The 19,598-nt window shown below is 58.0% G+C and overlaps 11 protein-coding genes across 11 annotated transcripts; 8 read left to right on the forward strand and 3 right to left on the reverse strand.

Annotated features, from left to right (window-relative positions):
- Positions 1–220: 220 nt before the first annotated feature.
- SPRG_01830 (hypothetical protein) lies at positions 221–945 on the forward strand (the record flags this gene model as incomplete). Its single annotated transcript, XM_012340398.1, has 2 exons — positions 221–484; positions 553–945. 2 exons carry the CDS (start codon positions 221–223, stop codon positions 943–945), a joined length of 657 nt encoding a protein of 218 aa, XP_012195788.1.
- Positions 946–2,983: 2,038 nt separating this feature from the next.
- On the forward strand, positions 2,984–3,713 carry SPRG_01831 (hypothetical protein; the record flags this gene model as incomplete). Its single annotated transcript, XM_012340399.1, has 1 exon — positions 2,984–3,713. One exon carries the CDS (start codon positions 2,984–2,986, stop codon positions 3,692–3,694), a length of 711 nt encoding a protein of 236 aa, XP_012195789.1. The 3' UTR covers positions 3,695–3,713.
- A 1,391-nt stretch (positions 3,714–5,104) lies between these two features.
- On the forward strand, positions 5,105–5,831 carry SPRG_01832 (hypothetical protein). The gene is made up of 5 exons (XM_012340400.1): positions 5,105–5,236; positions 5,288–5,429; positions 5,480–5,558; positions 5,609–5,662; positions 5,712–5,831. Exons 1-5 carry the CDS (start codon positions 5,179–5,181, stop codon positions 5,769–5,771), a joined length of 393 nt encoding a protein of 130 aa, XP_012195790.1. The 5' UTR covers positions 5,105–5,178; the 3' UTR covers positions 5,772–5,831.
- Positions 5,832–5,869: 38 nt separating this feature from the next.
- Positions 5,870–6,536, forward strand: SPRG_01833 (hypothetical protein; the record flags this gene model as incomplete). The annotated part of the gene is made up of 4 exons (XM_012340401.1): positions 5,870–6,197; positions 6,247–6,325; positions 6,372–6,425; positions 6,468–6,536. The coding sequence occupies exons 1-4, from the start codon at positions 5,974–5,976 to the stop codon at positions 6,534–6,536; spliced, it is 426 nt and encodes a 141-aa protein (XP_012195791.1). The 5' UTR covers positions 5,870–5,973.
- A 270-nt stretch (positions 6,537–6,806) lies between these two features.
- Positions 6,807–7,488, forward strand: SPRG_19369 (hypothetical protein; the record flags this gene model as incomplete). Its single annotated transcript, XM_012340865.1, has 5 exons — positions 6,807–6,882; positions 6,929–7,064; positions 7,113–7,191; positions 7,247–7,300; positions 7,351–7,488. 5 exons carry the CDS (start codon positions 6,807–6,809, stop codon positions 7,408–7,410), a joined length of 405 nt encoding a protein of 134 aa, XP_012196255.1. The 3' UTR covers positions 7,411–7,488.
- Positions 7,480–8,683, forward strand: SPRG_19370 (hypothetical protein). Its single transcript, XM_012340866.1, has 8 exons — positions 7,480–7,619; positions 7,663–7,741; positions 7,787–7,878; positions 7,926–7,975; positions 8,015–8,059; positions 8,111–8,155; positions 8,200–8,288; positions 8,334–8,683. Exons 1-8 carry the CDS (start codon positions 7,502–7,504, stop codon positions 8,638–8,640), a joined length of 825 nt encoding a protein of 274 aa, XP_012196256.1. The 5' UTR covers positions 7,480–7,501; the 3' UTR covers positions 8,641–8,683.
- Positions 8,684–9,719: 1,036 nt separating this feature from the next.
- On the reverse strand, positions 9,720–12,923 carry SPRG_01836 (hypothetical protein; the record flags this gene model as incomplete). The annotated part of the gene is made up of 1 exon (XM_012340402.1): positions 9,720–12,923. The coding sequence occupies one exon, from the start codon at positions 12,921–12,923 to the stop codon at positions 9,753–9,755; it is 3,171 nt and encodes a 1,056-aa protein (XP_012195792.1). The 3' UTR covers positions 9,720–9,752.
- A 515-nt stretch (positions 12,924–13,438) lies between these two features.
- SPRG_01837 (hypothetical protein) lies at positions 13,439–14,590 on the forward strand (the record flags this gene model as incomplete). The annotated part of the gene is made up of 5 exons (XM_012340403.1): positions 13,439–13,542; positions 13,595–13,684; positions 13,749–14,192; positions 14,266–14,467; positions 14,561–14,590. The coding sequence occupies 5 exons, from the start codon at positions 13,439–13,441 to the stop codon at positions 14,588–14,590; spliced, it is 870 nt and encodes a 289-aa protein (XP_012195793.1).
- Positions 14,591–14,594: 4 nt separating this feature from the next.
- Positions 14,595–16,693, reverse strand: SPRG_01838 (hypothetical protein). Its single transcript, XM_012340404.1, has 10 exons — positions 16,598–16,693; positions 16,501–16,551; positions 16,166–16,458; positions 15,970–16,111; positions 15,485–15,922; positions 15,363–15,438; positions 15,100–15,306; positions 14,970–15,048; positions 14,720–14,921; positions 14,595–14,671 (listed from the first exon to the last, which is right to left on the reverse strand). The coding sequence occupies exons 2-10, from the start codon at positions 16,518–16,520 to the stop codon at positions 14,629–14,631; spliced, it is 1,500 nt and encodes a 499-aa protein (XP_012195794.1). The 5' UTR covers positions 16,521–16,551; positions 16,598–16,693; the 3' UTR covers positions 14,595–14,628.
- A 510-nt stretch (positions 16,694–17,203) lies between these two features.
- Positions 17,204–17,770, forward strand: SPRG_01839 (hypothetical protein; the record flags this gene model as incomplete). The annotated part of the gene is made up of 3 exons (XM_012340405.1): positions 17,204–17,257; positions 17,304–17,540; positions 17,595–17,770. The coding sequence occupies exons 2-3, from the start codon at positions 17,402–17,404 to the stop codon at positions 17,768–17,770; spliced, it is 315 nt and encodes a 104-aa protein (XP_012195795.1). The 5' UTR covers positions 17,204–17,257; positions 17,304–17,401.
- Positions 17,771–17,783: 13 nt separating this feature from the next.
- SPRG_01840 (hypothetical protein) lies at positions 17,784–19,492 on the reverse strand. The gene is made up of 10 exons (XM_012340406.1): positions 19,416–19,492; positions 19,284–19,369; positions 19,177–19,239; positions 18,982–19,127; positions 18,843–18,936; positions 18,733–18,798; positions 18,508–18,686; positions 18,151–18,460; positions 18,033–18,101; positions 17,784–17,992 (listed from the first exon to the last, which is right to left on the reverse strand). The coding sequence occupies exons 1-10, from the start codon at positions 19,456–19,458 to the stop codon at positions 17,807–17,809; spliced, it is 1,242 nt and encodes a 413-aa protein (XP_012195796.1). The 5' UTR covers positions 19,459–19,492; the 3' UTR covers positions 17,784–17,806.
- Between the last annotated feature and the right edge of the window lie 106 nt (positions 19,493–19,598).

Consider the following 19,598-nt stretch of genomic DNA (forward strand, 5'->3'; position numbering starts at 1 on the left):
AGGCCACGACGATCTGCACTCGGTATACGATGAAGGTACACCTGCGATGACTAGAGAAGAGACTTCAACACAGCGAAGTGGGGTCTCGCAGCTTGGGCTGACATGTGAATTCACGTTTTCATCGCTTCACCCTGCAAGAATGTAGGTACTTGTGTGATGGTCCCCTCCAGGCCATACGTAGCTTGAGCCACTTCCAATTTTGAGCGAAAACTCAGGCACCATGCGCGGCCTCGTGCTCCTCTCGGCGCTCCTCTTTGCATGCGCCGTCTCCGTCGAAGCGTCCGCGGGCTGCGATACGTGCGCCAACACGGGCATGTGCGCCCAAGCCTTCAAGGGCGCTCCCGGTCAATTCTGTGGCCGCTTTAGCGGCGGCGTCACATGCTGCTGTCCCGCCCAAGCACAGTGCAACATGTCGCCGTTCGACTGCCGCTGCCGCGCCGTACAGCTCCGAAGCCCCTCGTCAAGCTCGCACTCGGGTGGCATTGTGGGCGGCGGTATCTTTTCCTTTCTCGCGTTTGCCTTTGCTGCTGCCTGTGCTGCCGCTGCTGCAAGTCGCGCGACGAGCCGGCTTACGTCGCGATCGGCAGCCAGCCGCAGTATGTTGCCCAGCCGCAGTACGTCGCCCAGCCGCAGTACGTCGCCCAGCCACAGTATGTTGCCCAGCCTCAGTACGCGACGCCGTACGGCGGGCAGCCTACGGTCGTCTACGCAAACGCACCGCCGGCGCCTGTCGTGTACCAATCGTACCAGAACAACTACTCTGGCGGCGACGTAGCCCTCGGCGCCGCGGCCGGCCTGGCGACGGGCGTCGTGCTAGCAGAGGCCATGCACTCCCACGCGTCCTACGACGGCGGCAACTACCAGTCGTACGATTTTGCCGGCGACACGGGCGGCGGTGACTTTGGCGGCGATACCGGCGGCGACACCTTTAGCGGTGACTTTTAGAACCCTATTCGGTTGGTGATTTTACACCGCATATGAACCATTTTGCAACTTTTGATTTTTCCACTCGCTTGGCACTCGTCCATAAAGTGCTACATGCGTATCACGGTACTGACCTTGCTGCTGCTGCTTCTTCCGACGGCAACCCCCGTGGCGACGCACGGCTGCACAGCGTACGCAGCCACGGTTAACTGCACGTCCGCGTACCAGAACCGATCTGGCTTTGCTTGTGAGCCGCTGGCTTCAGGCGAAGCGTGCTGCTGCCCACGAAGCCAGATCTGCGCCTCGACGCGCGACCATTGCCGCTGCCGGCGCAAGGAGCCCAAGCAGCTCTCGCCGTCTGCCTATCTCGTCGAGATGTGGGTCGGTATCATCGCCGCGGTTCTGGTCACAGCTTGTTTGCTGCCCCGCCTCCTCCTCAAGTGCATCACGAGGCACCAAGCTGCCCAAGCCCGCCGGTGCCGCACAGCTGAGCCCCAAACGCCTGATGTCGCAATGAATAACGGAACCGCGGTGCGAGCGGAAAGCGACCGTACGTACGCTTCGCTCCCCCTGGCAACCAAGTGCCCCACGTAGTCCTGATCATCAAGTTGGCCTCGTAAGAAGGCTCAACGAGATTTTGTGTCGCCGTCTTATGGACAAGACGATTCGTAAACGACTATTGTTTGGGATCGCGTATCAGTTGGAGCCGCATATCTCGTGAACTACGATAGCTGCGAAAACTTTCTAATTTGACCAGTCGAGACGAGTGGACGAACGCTGGCCAACCAGCGTCGATTTCCGTGGCTACGGGAGGCCGGCGCCCCCCGGGGGACGGCTCTTCTTCACGCCTGCCGCCCGCCTCCCCGAAGACAAGAAGATGAAGAAGCGTTCATGCGAAGACTCGCGACGTCAGGATGGCCGCGACCGTCGGCCGCTGCCATTGGAAGTCCCTGCCGCCCTTGCCTCCGCCCGCACGCTGTGCAGATGCGCTCCCTCGTCCTTGTCGTGCTCGACTAGGCAACACACCCAGAAAGGGCCCCCGGCTCTGTTCCCACGATACCCTCCCTTGGTCGCCGCGCGCCGCGCGGCGACTGACGGCCGTGAGGCAATTTCTTTCCCCGACATAGATTCTGAGAGGCTCAGCACACCACTTCTCGGAGTTTATAGTTGTTGACAGGTAGTAACAATCATATCTCAATAGACTCAATTCAACAACAACGATAGCTGCGAACAATCTGAAAATTGTCTCGTGAAGAGGGGGATACGATTGTGGAAATGCGATCGACAGGGAGAGCTCATGGCATAATGGGATGGAGATATCCGCGTTCAAACGCAGCGTGTCGTTTTGGCGCTTTCAGCTGCTGGCGGCTGTTTGGGTGTACTGTCATCCCATTGGTCAAATAGACTAACATCTGCCGGCCACTTCAGCGAGTCACCCATATCTACCACTGCACTTTGAATTATAGCCAATCAAACACGATAAAATGAGTGGTACCTCAAGAAAGACATCCGTGTGTGCCCTATAAGTCATGCTGAGCACCGTCCATCGTTCACAAGTCCATTTCTAGACAACCACAAGTAATACCAGGCATCTTAAAGTGTCATTCGATAGAGCGCAACAAGTTGTACACGTGCCCCAATTTTCACGACCAATAGTGCTTTATGTGTCGAGAAATGTCTAATCCAATATTTACACCCACATGGTTGCGCGATCCCAAACGTCCCGTACAATAACCGCCGGCTCGGTCCTCGCATTGGCTGTGCTTGGACAAGACGCTATTGCTTCTACTACATGTACCAGAGAAAGTAATACCGGTTTCGGCACGCAAACCCTGGGCATCGCCAAACGAAGTCTGCTTTAGTAGCCAAAGAAGTCGTCCGAGTGAAGTGCATGGAGTTCATGCACCGGTTGACAACCTTGCTTGTGGCCACAGCAAGAGGACATTATTGCCTCTGTGCTGATTCGGAGTCGGAGTCGTCAAAATCGAAGCATCGATCTCGAAGTTTGAGGTTCGAAATTCGTATCAGCCAGTGAGTTGCAAAGGTTCAGAATTGAAGGATGGCCCGTCGGCTCGTCGCCATCGCCGTCACCGCCCTCGCAAGCAGCGTGCGTTTTGCCGAGGGCAGCTGCCGTGAGTGCGCGAAAGACGGCAGCTGCTCCGAGGCGTTCAAAGGCGCGCCTGGCCACTACTGCGGACCATACCAGGACGCCGATTGCTGCTGCCCGCACGGCGCGCAGTGCTTTGTCTCGCCGTACTTTTGCCAATGCCTACACATCCCGACGTTCATAGCCCCGACGCCACCGCCCGTAGGTGCAGTACCCGAGGCGAAGACCGTTAAGCAGCATGAAGTGCTCGGTATCGCCTTGGTCGTCATACTCGTGTGGTGCATTCTCAAGCGGTGCCGCAAAAAGCGCGAGATGCGCCGCCGCGCCGAGTACATTCACCTCTCCGAGGTCTCTCGTCCGCAATACGTGTATGCAAGCCAGCCGAGCTGGCCAACCCAGCCCAACTATGGCTCCAACCAGAGCCAGCCGCCCATGTACCAGCATCCACCGCCCAACTCTGGTCCAAGCCAGCAGTATGCCATCTACATGCCACCGCCAACGTCCCAACAACCGTTGTCGTACGCCCAGCAGGCGCTGCCGACCGGAGACTACGGGCAGCGCTTCAACCAGTCTGCCTATCCTACCCAGCAGACCTCGGCCATTCCCATGGCGATTCCAGTCGACACGCCACCGACAACAAGGTCGGAAAGCAAATACATCTAACATTCACACTACGAATTGCTGCCTTGCTGTGCATTTATAAGTCGAATGCTCTAAAAGCTACGTACTCGTTTCAGAAGATTCCTTACACCAGTAATAATCTCATGCAGCGTACACCGGAAAGGTGGAGACGTTAGAGCGCACGCATGCTGCAAACCGCTGCGTTCGCAGGCACTCGCTCGACGAGATGGTCTTCGCTCGACTCGGTCCTGGCGGAATTGGCGGAAAGACGTGATTCGCAACATACAATTGTACCAGCCAATCAAACACTAGGATGTACGTCAAGAGCGTATCTTTAAAGTGCAATTTGGCGCGGGGACATGCAGCGGTTCTTTGAGTAGATCCTGGGCAGCGCCAAGCCGGCGCCTCGTATCTCGGTGATGCGCAAACTATCACGGCGACCCACGCCACGCTACACGGAGCGCCACCTTGTCCTCGACGAAGAGAAGGTGCATCTACTACGCTGCATGATCGAGCACGCAATGGCACTACATCGCTGGCGGCGGTCGCCCAAGAGCCATTCTCAGCTAAAACACGATCGCCTGTCGTCGTGTCGGGTATCTACCCACTGCAATCATTCCAGGACGACTGCGGACTTCGCATTGCACTCAGCGGTATCCATCTACCCGACCGATACATCGTGCACTGCACATCACACCAGCGCTTGTGTTCCGCTTGCGGTCGTACGTCTGCGCTGCCGGTGCCCCCAAGATGATGCATTTTAAGTCGGGGTCTACACGTGCCAGCGAGAATGGGCGATGTTTCGCGTTGCGCGCAGCGTGCTCGGTCCCGTGCTCGAGCCCCATCCCCATCGCCCGACTGGCGACCTCGACAGCCTTCCGAGCGTTGTGCAGCGACACATCTTGTCCTACTTGGACTCTACCGGTACGCCCCTTGTTCGCTGCGCCCAGATCAACCACGTACCGGTATGTATTATAGTCAGCACACGACACACGACACATCGCTAACATCTTTCGTAGGTCATTCTCGGGTACCTCAACGACGAGAGTCTCTGGCGCGCCTTGCTCGGGATCGGTACTAGAACGGCGCAAGAGTCCATTTGTGCAGCTTTCTGCAAATCTTGTCCTTCTAGATTTCTAGCGAGATGGGTCCACCCTCTTGAAGAAGCGGTGTGGGATGTCCCTACGGCAAGCATACGGGCTCTGGTCAGTCGCCCAATCTATCTCGAGTCCGTCGCTGATTGGTCATCATGGGATGTAGCGCCCAACACGAGACGTTGCATCAACAGGATCGTCAGCGCAAGGTGCCACGCCTTGCACAAAGATAAGGCCTGACCAGCATGCGTCTGATACGGCGTCGCTGCTTGTTTTTGGCGCGCTTTCTCTGCCTTGCAGTTGATGGGAAAATATATGGAAAATGGACCCGAGCTCACAACCGTCCCACTTTCCGAGTCTTCTTTTCAGAGCGTCTTGTTGCAGTTGCTCACTTTGCATTTCGCCTCCACGCGCTCGATCGATTCCCTCAGCATGCTCCGCCTCGCGTCGTCGTCTGCCCGCCGTCTCCGCGCGCTCTCGCGCACGTTTGGTAGCCCACTCGACGGTAATAGTAGATCCAAGACTAACCGACGCACCATAGCGTCTTCGCGCGTCCAAGTGCTCGAGTCCGAGACCGAGTACGCGTCGCTGATTGCCAAACCAGAGGCCAAGAGCATTGTTTACTTTACGGCGCCATGGAGTGGCCCCTGCAACGCGATCGCGCCAATTTTCTCCGAGTTGAGGTAGTACGCACGACTTTGATCGCGGGAGCTTATTGCACTATTACTCGTAGCAACGCCTTTCCGAGCCTTAACTTTGCCCAGCTGGACGTGCACGAGCTCGACGACACGGCGGTGGAGGCCGGTATTCGGGTACGTCACGCTTGTATCATCGATGGCGCATCATCCAACGTCGGGAGCAGGATATGCCCACGTTCCATTTCTATGTCAACGGCAAGTTGCAAGAACCCCTCGAGGTATTGGTCTGCGCGGAATCAAACGAGAACGCTCATGAACGACTTCTAGCTCGCAGGCATGGATGTCAACCAGCTCAAAGACAACATCCAAAAGCTCGCCGACTTGTAACGTGCTCCTTGCGTCGTGTGTTGTCCGTTGAATGTCATAGTTTGTCCGTTGGCTTCTGTTTTTTTCGCCTTTTGGGAAATCCAGAGCGTTTGCGAGCAACATTTCGCGCAATTTAACAATCAACGAATGGGGTAATCGACAGCCCTGCGCCGCCTCGCAGGCGCGCGTTCGTCCCACGCGCCCGTTTGCGTCATTTGCAGTCATGCTTCATATCAGCAGCCGTCACGCCCGAGCTCTAGGGAGCATGCCACGCTACTCGACCACGTCGGCTCGAAACGATCGCGTCGCGCCGCGCATCGTTCCGCTCACGACGCTTGACGCCTACGAGGCGTGGATCACAGCGCGTCACAAGAGACGCGTCGTCTACTTTACGGCGCACTGGAGCGGTCCCTGCACGATTGTACGCCACACGCTGCGTGCATTGTGGTACGACACCCTCTTCGTCCCTAAGTTTCACAGCCCCTTTTCATTCTAGTGCCTCCTATCCGACGATCGGATTCGCCCAAGTCGATGTACACGCGATGGACGACGCAGCGATTCTGGCCGACGTGTGTGTACGTCCTCTTGACCGTACGCTGGTCTTTGCAGCGTCTATTGCAGGACATGCCAACTTTCCACTTTTATCTCGACGGAAAGCGACAACCTGCGCTCGCGGTGCGTCGGCTGCGACGAAGGTTATGCTAACCGATCGGTTAGTGCACGGGCCTGCGCTGCGAGTTGCTCCAGTGCAACGTCGCCAAGCTGGCCGACGGCAAGATCCATTGATTCCGCGCTTCCAGAATCGGTAGCGCTGCGTGTATCGATAACACGTCGCTTGTGTCTCGCCTACGTCGTTGCATACAGCGTGCTAAACGTCGTACGTTCGCTTCCAAGGCAAAGCGAGGGCTGCACTCGGCGTAGTGCGTAGAGACGATGAGGTGGGCACGGAAATTGGAGCGCCACGTGCGACCAATCACAGCAATCGGTACTTGAAGGTCGTTAAACCCAGGGATTGCTTGCGACCCGTCCGGCGGCCTCTCATTTTCGGAATTCGTCATGATTCGCATCTCGTCCGCTGCTGCCTCGATCACGCGCGCCACGCTCGGCGCCCGCGCCTTCTCTCGCGGTGTCGGTACGCGCAGCGCCATGTAGTTCATGGCCTCATGCCCATGGCGTAGCCTCGCGCGTCCAGGTCCTTGACTCGGACAGCCAATACACGGACTTGATTGCCAAGCCGTCCAAGAGCGTCGTCTACTTTACGGCGGCGTGGTGTGGCCCGTGCAAGATGATCTCGCCCATCTACGCCCAGCTCAGGTACACATGGCAAGCTGCTACAAGACTCGATGCCAACGTGCGCTGTAGCAACGAATTCCCGGACGTCGAGTTTGCCAAGGTCGACGTCGACGAGCTCGACGAGACGGCCGCCAAGGCCGGTGTCCGCGTACGCACCGCCAACGCCTGCTCTGACACGTGCGCTCATGTCACCAACGATATAGGCCATGCCCACGTTCCACTTTTACGCCAACGGCAAGCTCCAGCAGCCTCTTGGCGTACGCCACCTGATCATCGCTCGTCTTCTCGACGCTCATTTCCCGTGTAGTTTGCCGGTGCCGACCCGAAGCAGCTCCTCGCCAACGTCCAGAAGCTCGTCGCCTTGTAAGCAGCGAAACCACTGCGATCGACTGCGTTCACCAGGACAAATCCTAATTTCCTAATCTATTTTTGATCGCGCAACCTGACTTTGGCGCGCCATGGAGACGGTGTTCCCGATGCCCGTCGTCCGGCGCAAGCAAACACCGGGCCCCGCCGTCGCGCAGCAGCAGTACGCGCCCTTCCGCGCGACGTACATGGACAAGAAGGCCTACATTGGTCGCCACTTCAAACCCATCTTCCCGCCTAACATGGCGTCTAGATCCCTTGGAAATGGCGCGCGGACCTGGCTCCCTCGAGAGCCCGCTCGCGGTCACAAAACGACCCATTACGCTCTACAAGTAGTGCTCCATTCGACTTTGGTCTGTCATTATATTTGTCTGCAGAGTCGAGCGCGCGAAAGGCTTCAACCCAACGCTGCCGGTCCACGCCGACGCCATGTACGACGTCGACCACGGCATTGCGTACGAGACCACACGTACTATATCGTTTTGCTTGGATTCCATCTATTGATTGTCACTCTAGGCAAGGGCAACGCGCTCGCGCTCAAGTCGGCGTCGCCGCGGTTTCCTGAGGTAGAGACTGCGTTGAACTTTCTGCTCCAAGAATGGTAGACTCGCGACCGCGCGCCAGGTCCAGGAAGCTACCACTGCGAAGAGGTAGAGACTGAGATATCGTCGTCTCGGCGATTTCGAAGGCGCGTCGACTAGTTTCATGGCGCGTTCCCGATTCTGCTCCACGTGGTCACACCACGGGTATACCTCGTCATGTGATATATCTGCGCCATTCGTCCGTGCAGGACGCCAAGGAAGCACAACACCAGAAGAAGGACGCGCTGAAGCACATGATGGGCGTCATCCCGGTCCAGGAGGCACCGACGCCAAAGCGGTGCCAGATTCAAACATCCAGCTGGCGAAGATTTATAGGGCGTAGATCGATCCGAAAGTCGGCGCTCTCGGCGTCGACGAGCGAGTGCAAGACAAATCTGTACGCGCTGCAGGATGTGGTCGTCATGTCGTCGAGTGACGATGCTGCGTGTACAACGTCACCGCTCGTGGCGCGACTCACGCCTCGCAACGCGTACAACGGCGCGTACTTGGCCACGCCGACGATGTGGGTGCAGCCGCCGCCAACGTGCCACCGACCAACGCCACAGAAAGTAACAGTCTCACCACCCAAGAGTGGAAGAAAGCATAAGCATCGACGGTCCCCGCGGGTGTTTCTGCGCCTGAGCCCGTGACCCTAACCCCACCCTAACCCTACAACATGCTTCTGCAGCGCCATCTTCCCTGTTTGATGCGTGTAGGAAGAGACAAGGCGCAAAGCGACCGCCGAGCAGACTGTGGCGACATGCCTGTAGTGATGAGTCGTGGAGAAGCATTAGGGCGAGGCGAAGCAAACCGTTCGAGACGATGTCGGCGAGGACTGCTCCACGAAACAACTTTCTGTAGCGAGAATGGGAGGCGTTTTGCGATTCGCAGAAACTGCGTCGACTCCTCGACTTCTGCACTTGCTACGCAAAAATGGCCGTTCCCGGTCCAGCACGTTGAGCGCTGCTCGATATTGATACAATTACGTCCTCCAAACGGTCCTCGCGAGCCTGTTTCAGCGAGTGGAGGAGGTCAGTTCTGCTCGGCCGCCGACATGGATATCGCCCTCGTTCGCCATCAAGTCATGTCGACGTAGGGAGCCCGGCAGATGCGTGCATGATGTCGCCCTGCTGTGCATCAAAAGACGAATACGCCTGAGCGCGCCAAGGTGCCTGTGCTGACCGACGAGCGACTGCCTATCAGTACCTCAATATCATCGTGTGCTTGCACAAGAGCTCAATCACGATCACCGATGCCTTGCCGTTGACGGTGCGTCAAAGCTGTGGAGGCATTGTAACTCAAATCCTTCGCGATAAAGTTCAGCATCAAGCGACGACGCCATCAGGCATGATATCGTCACATCAAATGGATTCGTGTGCATTGCGACGTGCGACCCGAGTGCGCTTTCACCGACCCCCTTACGCGAGGTCTCATCTCGGCAGCTCGCGGATCTTGTGCGAGCGCGCAAATCCGGAGCCCATATCCAGCGACGCGAGATCTGCACGCCTCATCGAAATGTCTTGAAGCGTCGGTCTCGTCGTAGCTTTCGTCCTCGCCACAAAAGGACTTGAAAAAAGCGAGTGATGCAAAGCACGGCTTTGGTAGCTGGCTTTGGTCGTGACGACGCCCCGATTGCACGCTCCAAGGTAGATACTTCGTTCATTGACGTTGCTCCCGAGTTGTCCAATGGTCGCGATGACGGTGCTATGCGAAAGGCCATTTCTCAAATGATGAATACGAAAAATCAAATTGGCTTTAGTCGCTACACGACGGCTTCTGTGATTGGGGACGCGGGATCATCGTCGGGGAGGTCCGTGTGTCGCGGTACGAAAACGTATGGGGGACCGGGGACCGCGGAGATGCGGGGCGGCTGCGAGAACCACGGCACGTCTTGCTCGAAAACAGTGCGCTGGACTAGCGTGCGGCGGGCAACTTGCTGGAAAAGCGCAGGGGCTCCCTCAAGCTCCCGCTGTCCTTGTCGGCGGGAACCAAAAGTATTCGCACGTCGCGTGGTCTTACGTGCGGCTGCGGCATGCTCTTGAAACTCTTGGCCTGCGTCGTGGCTGATGCTGTTGCCAGTGTCGAGAACGTTGCCTTGGTCACCGTCCGGGTTGTCACCGTTCGCAGGACGCTCGATGTCACCCATGCGGCCAATGTCAGCGTCGCAGATGCTTGGGGAGCGCTGGACCACCAAGGAGTGGCCAGAGACGGCATGTAGTGGCACGTCATCGCCCTCTTCAAAGAAAGGAGCAACGAAACGCGGCTCGTCGATCGTGTCGACGCCGATCTCGTTCGGAGATAGGTCCCCGAAGCTGCCGTCTCGTTGGTCGTCGTCGACTTCGAAGCCCATGTCCACGTCATCATCGTTCACATCAGCGTCAGCATTGCCGTCGCTCGTTGCGCGCTGGACCACTGAGGCACGGTCAAGGAGATCGGGCGCGAAAGACGGCACGGGTTGGCTCGCCGGGGGCTCCGATGAGCGTCGATGCATGCCGACGTCAACGCCGTCGTTCGGCGAGGCTGCAACCGTACCCTGCACCCGGGCATAGTTGCGTACGAGCTCGTCCCATCGCAGCGGCGTGCGAACAACTGGGGCAGCGAGTGTCTTCACAGCGTCGTCGGTGTCGTTCGGGAGCATCAGCATGTACCGTGCCGCCATGAGAAACTTGACGCCATGCCCGAGCCGCATGCCGTGCAAGTCGCCAGGCCATTCGGGTGTGCGAGGCACTTCGTACGACTCGGGCACGTCGATGGAGCCCTCGAGCGAGCAGTAGGTTTCCAGCCCCTGAACGACACGCGCCCACGTGGCAGGCGTGTTGAACTCGAACTGGATCTTGTTCAGCTTCTCCTTTTTCGCATCGCTCAAGCAATGCATCCGCAGGCCGAGCGTCCACGCGAGCTCGCCGAGCGGCGCGCCAGACCACCGCGACGTCGACGACGGCGGCCCAGTTGGGACGATGAAATCAAACGGGATGGTCGACGTCTCATCGTGGCGGGTCAAGCGAGTGACGAGCTTCAAAAAGTCGTCAAAGGGCGGGATGTCGGCGAAGAGCCCCAGTGCCCGAACACGCTTTTCATCCTTCGGTTCGAGCTCAAACCAGTGGTACCGCAAAGCCGGAAGCACTCGGGAGAGTACGATGTCGCGGGAGTCGACCGGCCACGCCTTGTCTGTCTCGGGCACCACAAAGTCGTCTTCCATGGCATCCAAAGGCCCGACCTTGGATGCGTACGTTTTGAGCGCCGCCACCAACGTCGCGAGTTTGACAGTGTGCACGTGGAATGCGTGGCGATGCGTGAGCCCCTGCGGGATCGTCGTACGCTTCAAGCAGCGTGCGCTTCGCGGGGATCTCATGGTGGTGCATGGCCACGCGTAGCCAACGGTCTTGAGCTTGGCTTCAAACTCTTCGTAGAAAACGGGCGGCTGATGCCGAAGAGTGTGGAGTTGGAAGCCGAGTTGATAGCCATGGAGCTTCTCCGGCCACTTTTCAGGGTCAGCTTCAATGACATAGCGCTGGTCCACTTGAGCTACCTTTGTGACGCGTCGATAGATCGCGAGGCCGTAGAGCGTAATGTCGTCGTTCTCAACGTTGTCGGCTGCCTCAGCGACCGTGGCATCGTGGTGACGAGCGACGGAATCAAAGCCCAGCGCGTCCAAGGAGGCCTTTTGCATCGGGTCGAGCGCCACCGTCCGAAGCGAGACGACGATTGCCCCAAGCTCAAGCCCTCGACGAGCGACGGGCCACGGCCACGATGCGGTCGTCGGCACGATAAAGTCGAACGGCACGTCGACGTGCCCAAAGAGACCAAAAAACGTCGTGAGCGCTTCGATGACGACCGTCCATGCCCGCCGAATGGGCGACGGCAACTCGGCGTACAGAGCTGCGTGATCGCGCAGCTCCGTCGCAGACGGCAAGAGCTCTCGCGGGCCCACGTCATCGTCCGTGCGGGCCGCCACGGCAGCGAGAATCGCGTCGACGTCCGCCTTCGTTGTCGGCGGTAAGAGGTGCAGCGCCATTGCTTGCGTGAGCTGCTGGTAGAGCTGCCCAAGGTGCAAACCGTGGAGGTCCGATGGCCAATCGGGCGTGAGCGGAACCTCGAAACCATTCGGCACCGACGTTGACTCGTTGACGTGGGCGTAGTGGCAAAGGCCGCGGACCGTGCGTGCCCATGTCGTTGGCGAGTTGAAATCCAACTGCATCTTGTAGATCGCGAGGCGCTTGTCCTCGGGCAGCACGTCGTACTTGATGCCGAGGTACCACACCAGTTGGCCCAAACCAAAGCCATGGTGCTCTTCCGGCCACGCGGCGTCCAGAGGCACACAAAAGTCGCGGGGCACGCTGCGGCCGCCGACGTTGTTCTGGAAGCACGAGAGGAGGCGCAGAACGCATGGCCACGTCAGCAGTTCGCGGAAAAGGCCGAGGTCGTGCAAGACGTCGGCTTCGACCGACCCGAGCCAATAAAAGTGGCTACGGAGCACGCGCGGCGCGTACGCAAGTGCCACATTGGCCAGCTCGGGCTGCCCCTCGTCTCCAAGCGGCACAGCAAAGTCGACGGGCACTTCGAGATCACCGTGGTGATCTTGGTACGTCTGAAGCGCCTGGACAAGCCATTCAAGCTTGACCAACTTGACGTGCTTCTCGAATCGCGGGACGACTCCAGTCGCCGCCGTCGCGAAAACGGGCATTCTGAAATGGTTTGGCTCCAGCGACCACGGGAACCCGAGCTCATCGAGCTGCTGGAAGCACTCCGACGCGTGCGTCAGCGCCAAGGAACGGAGATTGTGTGCAGCACCGCCGAGGTTGTACGAGCGCATGGCCAGAGGCCAATTGTCGTCGTTCGGCACCTTGAACGTCTTGATCATGCGGCAATGGCCCATCCGTTGCCGGAACTGAGCAAAGAACTCGACCTTGGTCGTCCAGGGCACCGCCACCATCGCGCTTGTCAAATCCAAAAATGAACCATCGACGGTCGCCATGCCGGCGCGAAACTTTCCGCAGGAGAGCAGCGCTGGCGCCATTGGTTTGAGAGAATTATCCCAAAACGCTCGACGCGTTATTTAAAGTTTCGAGCTCAACGCGCATGCGTCACACGGACAGCTCCTTCGTTGCAACTGCAGGACGTCTTTCCAAGTGCAGCAGGGCTGGCAAGACATGGCACTGTCATGGCTACCGTGGTACTGCAGCTCGAAGGGACGGATGTTTACGAGACACGAAAGCCAATCATATCGCTCGAAAAGAGCTAATATCAGCCAATTGGCGCTCTGCAAAGATGCTCATGGCAACACGTCCACACGCCAGGTTTCGTGGCTCTTGAGCTTGGATGTTGGCTTGAGCGAGCAGGTCTCGACTGAAAAGGGCACCGACTCCAAGAGCAGCGTGCGCACCTTCTCGATACCGAGGAGCCATATATGTCGCTTGCTCCGAAAGCCACCATCGAGCAAGCAACTGGATGCGCCGCATTGGCACAGCACGACCGGTGGTTCGCAATGTTACGGTCCAGCACGCCGAGCGCCGCGACTCGCTCGCGTCAATCCAAAGCACGTCCTCGAACGGGTACTCACAATGTATGTTGAAGGCGAATCGTGTCAACTGGGATGTGGTGTAGAACCTCGCTTGCTCCGTCGTCGCCCACTCATTTTTGCTATGCTACCTCATGGGTCGTCGGTGGCCTCGTGTGCCTTCTCAACGGCGTTGCGTACATGGAGCTCAGCTGCCGCGTACCGAGCTCTGGCAGCACCGCGTACCACGCACTTGGTGAGCTTCCCGCGACCGTCGCTGGGTGGCATCTCGGGCGCCGGCGTCGCGCGCAGCTGGGGCACCAAGGTCCAGGCGTCCTGCGAAGCGACGTTTTCATCCCGCGCGTTTACATGGCTCAACGAAGACTACTACAGCGTTGCGTCGGTGCTCGTTGAGAGCGCGTCCGTCATCATTATTGTGCTCCTTGGTGTCCCCGTCGGGACGCGCTTTGTAAATATCATGACGACGGCCAAGGTGCTTCTCGTACTCTTCATCCTCTGCGCAAGCGTGTCCGTCTTTACGATCTCCAACGCGACGCCTTTCTTGCCGCCACGCAATGCCAGTATATATGGGCCGCAAGGTCTCGTCGTCGGCGTTACCCAGGCGTTCTTTGGCTACATTGGCTTTGACGAGGTGTGCTGCCTCGCCGCCGGGATGCAGTCGTGCGCCGACGTTGTCGACTTTGCGTCGGCCTTCGAAGCCAACGGGACGGCGCACATCGTTCGCGTCGGCGACGATGCCGGTCGTTGACTTTCTGAGCTTCCTCGCACAAATCGACGGTCTTTTGCCGCCCATCTTTGCGCGCGTCGACGGCGACGGACGGCTGCGGGATGGCACACTCCTCACTGGTGGCGTCTGCACACTTCTCGCGTTCTGCGTACTCGGGTGTCTTTGGATGCTCGTCGGTGCGGGCATCTACTTTGCGCACGGCGCGCGCTACAGCGTCCATCGACAGACGCAGGTTCACGTTGACGAGTCATTCGGTCTTGTTTCTGCATCTGCCAAGGCCATAGAGCCTGCCACAGACCTTACGCGTGTCCATCTTCGCACGTAGAGCCGATTGACCACCAACCACAAGGACTAGCTACAGTAACTCGAATGGGATTTTGGACGCGCTTCCGTTTAAAGACGGCTGGTTTCAGGCGGCGGGGCGGTGCCAAGCTCCCTACGATACATGCGTGAATTGATAGCATCAACGAGTCGACACGCGCACCCGTCGCGCGTGTAGAAGAGCATGTAGGCTTCGGCACCGAGCACCGTGGCTTCGGAGACGCGCTGGACGAGCGAGTCGGATGTGTAGTACCACGCGTCGGGATACCGCACGTACGCGACGTAGTGGCCGCCATACCGGTTGCCCATGTGCACGATCACCGCTTGCAGGTGGTACACCGTCTTCATGTGCGGTCCGTACGCAGCTACACACCAGACTGGATTAAGCCCTTCATCAAGAACACAAATCGCACGCTGGAGCACAAAGGGCGCGACGTCCAGCGTCGTTTCGAACGCAACGTGGCTGCTGTTCTTGCGCAGCTTTCCGAGGCGCTAAACAGAGGCGCATGCGTTCTCCGCCTCTTTGAGAGTGAGATCGTATACCTTTAAATGCAACGGAAGCACGTAGGGCAAACCAAAGAGCTGCATTTGGAGACTCGCGTCTTGGAACGAGGCAGCGTCGGTAGCCTTGTTGCACGGCTCACAGCGGTACCCTGACGACGTGGCGGGATCGGCCACGAGAGTATTGACCGCCGTGAACGCGCTCAGACAGTCGAGAAGCGTCACGTCGTCGTCGGCGCTGCCAGGTTTCTACGGCGTCGACATACATCATAGTCCTTGATGAAGGTGGGAGACGAGGCGCGTACGGGAATCGCAAGGCTGAGGCTAATCGCATCGTCGTACGACGTGGAGACGTTTTGGCACGTATGGCACGTGACCGAGCTGGTGAACGCATCAGAGACGAGTCTTTTAACATCATTGCGCGTACTTGACGAGGGCCCCGAGTAGGGCGGTGCGCACGAAGCTTGGGTGACCAACGACGTTGCTGCTTGCTTCGGGTTGGCGGCTACCTGCGAGCACAACCTCGTCGTTGCTGAGTTTGAGCTTCTTGGCAACGAGCGCTTGGATCTCGTCCATCGTCGCATTGGCGGGCGCGAGGAGACTCAATGTGCCATCTTTGGCTTCGTCCGTCTTGACAAAGATTTGCTGGAGCCCGTTATTGGTTGACGACGACGGTGCTGCCGTCGAAGGAGCTGCGAATTCGTCGTCGATGGCCCATACCAGCGCCAAGTAGAGCTCGTAGGCATCTTGCTGAGCGCGGCCGCGGAACTGGCGGCTCGTCTCCCGCACTGCCGAGAGAAGTGCGTTCGGCGTGTACGTGCTCTTTTTGGACGTGCTCGATACAGTTGCGCCTTGGACAAAATCTCTAGCAAGAGTGAAGTGTGAGAACGGAAGCAAGAAAATGGTGTGCACAAGAAGGCTTGGGTGACGGGGGCTTTGGGAAGGCTTCGAGCATGAGCAACAACGTCTTCGTGCAGCGCCGACGACGTAAAGATGCTTCGCAGCGACTGGATCGTTGAGTTAAAGTAGCACGTGTTCCCAAGGTTCGCAAGACCTGCATTCACCACGTATTGAGATGACATGCGAAATGAAGTTAGTTGAAACTCACCCGCGACGGCGAGAGGCTCCTTGGACGATGACGATGGAGCGTCGACAGCTTCGGTTTTGGACTTTTTGTTCGCTTTGGCCTTGCTCTTCTTCGGAGGCTTGTCGTCGCGAGGCGGCGTCTCTGGCGTCGGTGCTGCGCTGCTGGATGGGGACGTCGAGGCGTCAACCGTCGCATACAGATGCATGCGGTTGGCTTTGGCCACGATGAGCTCGTCGTACGACTTGCGCACGTCCGAGAGTGCGGTCGCGACCTTGTCGCTGACGCCATCAACGACAGCGTCGCACTTGGTGCACCTACAGGCGTCTCAGCCTAGAAGAAGCGCATCAAGCGGATACCACACGTCTTGTGTGCCCATGCGAAAGAAGCAGCAGTGCTTGACATTGTCCCTGAATCCATCCGTGTTAGCACGCGACGAACCACGCGCCGATATACCGAATGTGATCCAGGCAATGACCATGCTTCTCAACCAAGCAGCCAACAAAACCGCACGTGATGCATAGAGCATTCTGCTTGACGTCGTCGAGCGAGCTGGCTAGCTTGACGTGCTTGGCGTGTTTCTTCTTGGGTTTCGTCGACCCGCCGTCGCATTGCTATGCTGACACGTTAGGCGGCCGCTTCACAAGGAGAAAGGGGCGTACTGTACAGCAGTGGAGGCCGCCAAGCTTGAGCCGCTTGCGTACGTGCGAGACGCTGAGTGCTGCCGCGACGTGGCGACACTCCTTCGGGGCCATCTTGACTGGTCGCTCGATGATGCGCCGTTGATTGTCCGGATACGATTGACCAATCAGACACGCGTCCATTCCATGACCTTGCCGTTCAAAACCGATCCACAGCTATGGGTAGACCGCGGCCTTGAGCGTTCCGCAGCTTCTCATGGCGGCGTAGGACGCTGCTCACCACTGCAGCTACTACTACTAATCGTAGCAGCTGCACATATCCATGCGTCGACCAAGGTGGAGGTGCTCGTCAGCGACGTTGAACTGGCGCAGGCCAACACGTCACACTGGCGACGCCTCGACGGCTCCTCGTCGGGTAGCAACGCCACAACGCTCTGTGACCTCTCGCTTTTCGAGGCGTACCTCGCCAGCTTTGGTACATGGACGCGGCATGTGCATGATGGACCAGGACTATTGTGTAGGTCACGACTTGAACGTCAACGCGTCGCTTTGTGGCGCCAGCATCAAGTACCTGCGCACACGCCTCGCCGGTGGCTTTGGCCCCGTGCTGCAGTCGGACATGGAAGTAGTCATGTGCTCGATGCCGTGCCTCTTGAGCGACCTGCTTCACGTCGCGGCCATGGAGGCGTCGCACTGCTCGTGCACCGAGCTCTCGTCGTCAAGCTACATCACGCAGGACTTTTGTCGTGAAAACTCGGGTGCGCAGCCTCGGCTCTTGGTGATTCTCATTCTATCGATATGGTTGTGCGTAGCGCGCATGCTCTGCAGTATCCTTGGCGTATGCGGGACGTGGGGCTGCGGCCTCCATGACTTTATGTGCCCGCGATACGAGTGGGACCGACACTACCCCTGCGCTGGCGCGTTCACGACACCGTCGCAGCTTCTTTTGTTGTGCTTGGGGCTATTGCATGTGCTACTCAGCGGCTAAATGCTATGAATGAAGCTACTACGTATATTTTTCGAGTCATGTCGTGACACCGACGGGCGAGCCGGGGGCGAAGTACTGGCGCTGCTTTGCCCACGGCAGAGTGTCGGGAAAGATGAACGTCGGGTACAAGGACGCGCTGTACGATGCCGTCGATAAGAGGCTCTGCGTCGCGTAGTCGAACTCGAGGCTCACGACACTGCCGTTCACATCCAGACACGGTGGCTACGGCACATCGAGAATCCAATTGCGTGGTTGATAGTACCTGGGAGCAGTAGTACCAAGCAAGTACATCGTGCTTCTCCCAAGCGCCGCCAGTCGCACTTGTAAAGCCCTATGCACTCGTGACCCTCAATATCGCCTCGGTTCCCATATACACGTACGACAAACGCCAAGTCGCGAGGAAGGCGCAGCGCCGCCGCCACGTTGATAGGCACGGCCAGGAGTGGCACATTGTTTGCGATACCATCGTCAAGAAAGACGACGAGGCATCCGACGCGCCGCGACTCGGAAATGTCTTTGAGCGTCGAGACAATGCTGGTCGAGGCAGCGAAGTAGTTGAAGTATTGCAGCGGGAGAGTGTTATAGTAGGTGATCTTGACGACGTGGATCGAGCCATCGGCCAGGTCTACAGGTACAGGCACGGCCAGCTCTATTGGTGCGCCCGTGCTTCCTGGTGGCTGCAAGTAGACACTACAGATTAATATCAGAAAAAATCACTCTTCCGTCGCGACGCCTACCTCATGTGGTCGACAAAGAGGGCGTTCGCGGCGCTGGATTGCGGCCACGTGTGAAAGACAACAGCAATCGAGTTGGCTATGCCGCGCCAGCCCATGCCCCCTCGCCCGAGCGCACTTGTCATGTTCGGATGGCCGTGCAGCACAAAGGCAAAGCCGTCACCGCCATGCACAAAGCACGACTAGCATCCGCCACCATAGCTATATATTCCGAGAAGCGTAGAGTACCTGGTACGTTTTTGTGTTGAAATTCTGGTCCTTGACGTCGAGGCAGCGCTTCGAGTGGTCGGTAATCTAGACCGCAAATATATACGGGTGTGCTACGATATGTGCTTTGCCTGGAACGTGAACCGCGTCTCGAAGCCATCAAGTACATTCAGTGGATCGTTGAACCAGGTCGAGGACACTTGGCTCGGCTGGGAAGCTGTGAGGCTAGCGTTTGTTGCCGTCGAGTACAAAGAGACTGATGTCACACACCGAAGTCGCACGGGGCATTCCGTCGCTAGCGACGGTGCATATACATCCCGGTGGCCGAACATGGCTGACTGGGCAGCAACCGCTGCTGTCGTGCTCAGTGTTGACGTCTCGGTCGACTCGTACTGCACTTGGTCGAGCGTAAACGTCTAACGTCGACGCTGGTTCACTTCAGAGCAACACAAGCAGACGATCGACCTGGGATACATTGATCGCTGCAAACAACAAATCGTTGGTAGCGTACGTTGCGCTGTACATGCTCTACGCCAGAATGAGGCGAATGACAGTAGGTTGAGGTGTCGGACAATCGGAGTGCGGGCGCAGTTGGTCGTTGCGCTGTTGCCATTGAGGCTCAAGCCCGTCGTCTCGTTGAAATCGGGGTAGAAGAAGACTATGCAGCTCGAATCAAGCGCTAGCACCTTCTTATATGAATGCACCGCCGCTGACGGTCGTTGGCAGAAGGAGCGCGAGCCGCATCATGACCTTTCGTCGCCGTTGGATCTGATAACAAAAGGTAGGAAACAGAAATAGTGTTGATTCGACCCTAACAGCACAGCAACGACAGCACAGGCAACTCAAACGAAGAACACATTTGAATCGCGAATCCTTGAGTCTACTTG

The sequence above is a fragment of the Saprolegnia parasitica genome (assembly GCF_000151545.1).
Source record: "Saprolegnia parasitica CBS 223.65 unplaced genomic scaffold supercont2.5, whole genome shotgun sequence".
In the NCBI taxonomy this organism is placed as follows: domain Eukaryota; phylum Oomycota; class Saprolegniomycetes; order Saprolegniales; family Saprolegniaceae; genus Saprolegnia; species Saprolegnia parasitica.

Excerpts from the sequence above, each read along its gene's own strand:
- SPRG_01832 (XM_012340400.1), top strand. The coding sequence starts at position 5,179 with ATGCTCCGCCTCGCGTCGTCGTCTGCCCGCCGTCTCCGCGCGCTCTCG. Across the intron at positions 5,237-5,287 it reads CGCGCTCTCGCGCACGTTTG|CGTCTTCGCGCGTCCAAGTG; the intron begins GTAGCCCACTCG and ends GACGCACCATAG. Across the intron at positions 5,663-5,711 it reads AGTTGCAAGAACCCCTCGAG|CTCGCAGGCATGGATGTCAA; the intron begins GTATTGGTCTGC and ends AACGACTTCTAG.
- SPRG_19370 (XM_012340866.1), top strand. The coding sequence starts at position 7,502 with ATGGAGACGGTGTTCCCGATGCCCGTCGTCCGGCGCAAGCAAACACCG. Across the intron at positions 8,060-8,110 it reads GAAGCTACCACTGCGAAGAG|TTTCATGGCGCGTTCCCGAT; the intron begins GTAGAGACTGAG and ends CGCGTCGACTAG. Across the intron at positions 8,156-8,199 it reads TCCACGTGGTCACACCACGG|GACGCCAAGGAAGCACAACA; the intron begins GTATACCTCGTC and ends TCGTCCGTGCAG.
- SPRG_01838 (XM_012340404.1), bottom strand. The coding sequence starts at position 16,520 with ATGGGCACACAAGACGTGTG. Across the intron at positions 15,307-15,362 it reads GCCTCAGCCTTGCGATTCCC|AAACCTGGCAGCGCCGACGA; the intron begins GTACGCGCCTCG and ends TCGACGCCGTAG. Across the intron at positions 14,922-14,969 it reads CGCGCCCTTTGTGCTCCAGC|CTGCGTACGGACCGCACATG; the intron begins GTGCGATTTGTG and ends TCTGGTGTGTAG.
- SPRG_01840 (XM_012340406.1), bottom strand. The coding sequence starts at position 19,458 with ATGATGCGGCTCGCGCTCCTTCTGCCAACGACCGTCAGCGGCG. Across the intron at positions 19,128-19,176 it reads CAGCGATCAATGTATCCCAG|ACGTTTACGCTCGACCAAGT; the intron begins GTCGATCGTCTG and ends CGTCGACGTTAG. Across the intron at positions 17,993-18,032 it reads CTTGGTACTACTGCTCCCAG|CCACCGTGTCTGGATGTGAA; the intron begins GTACTATCAACC and ends GATGTGCCGTAG.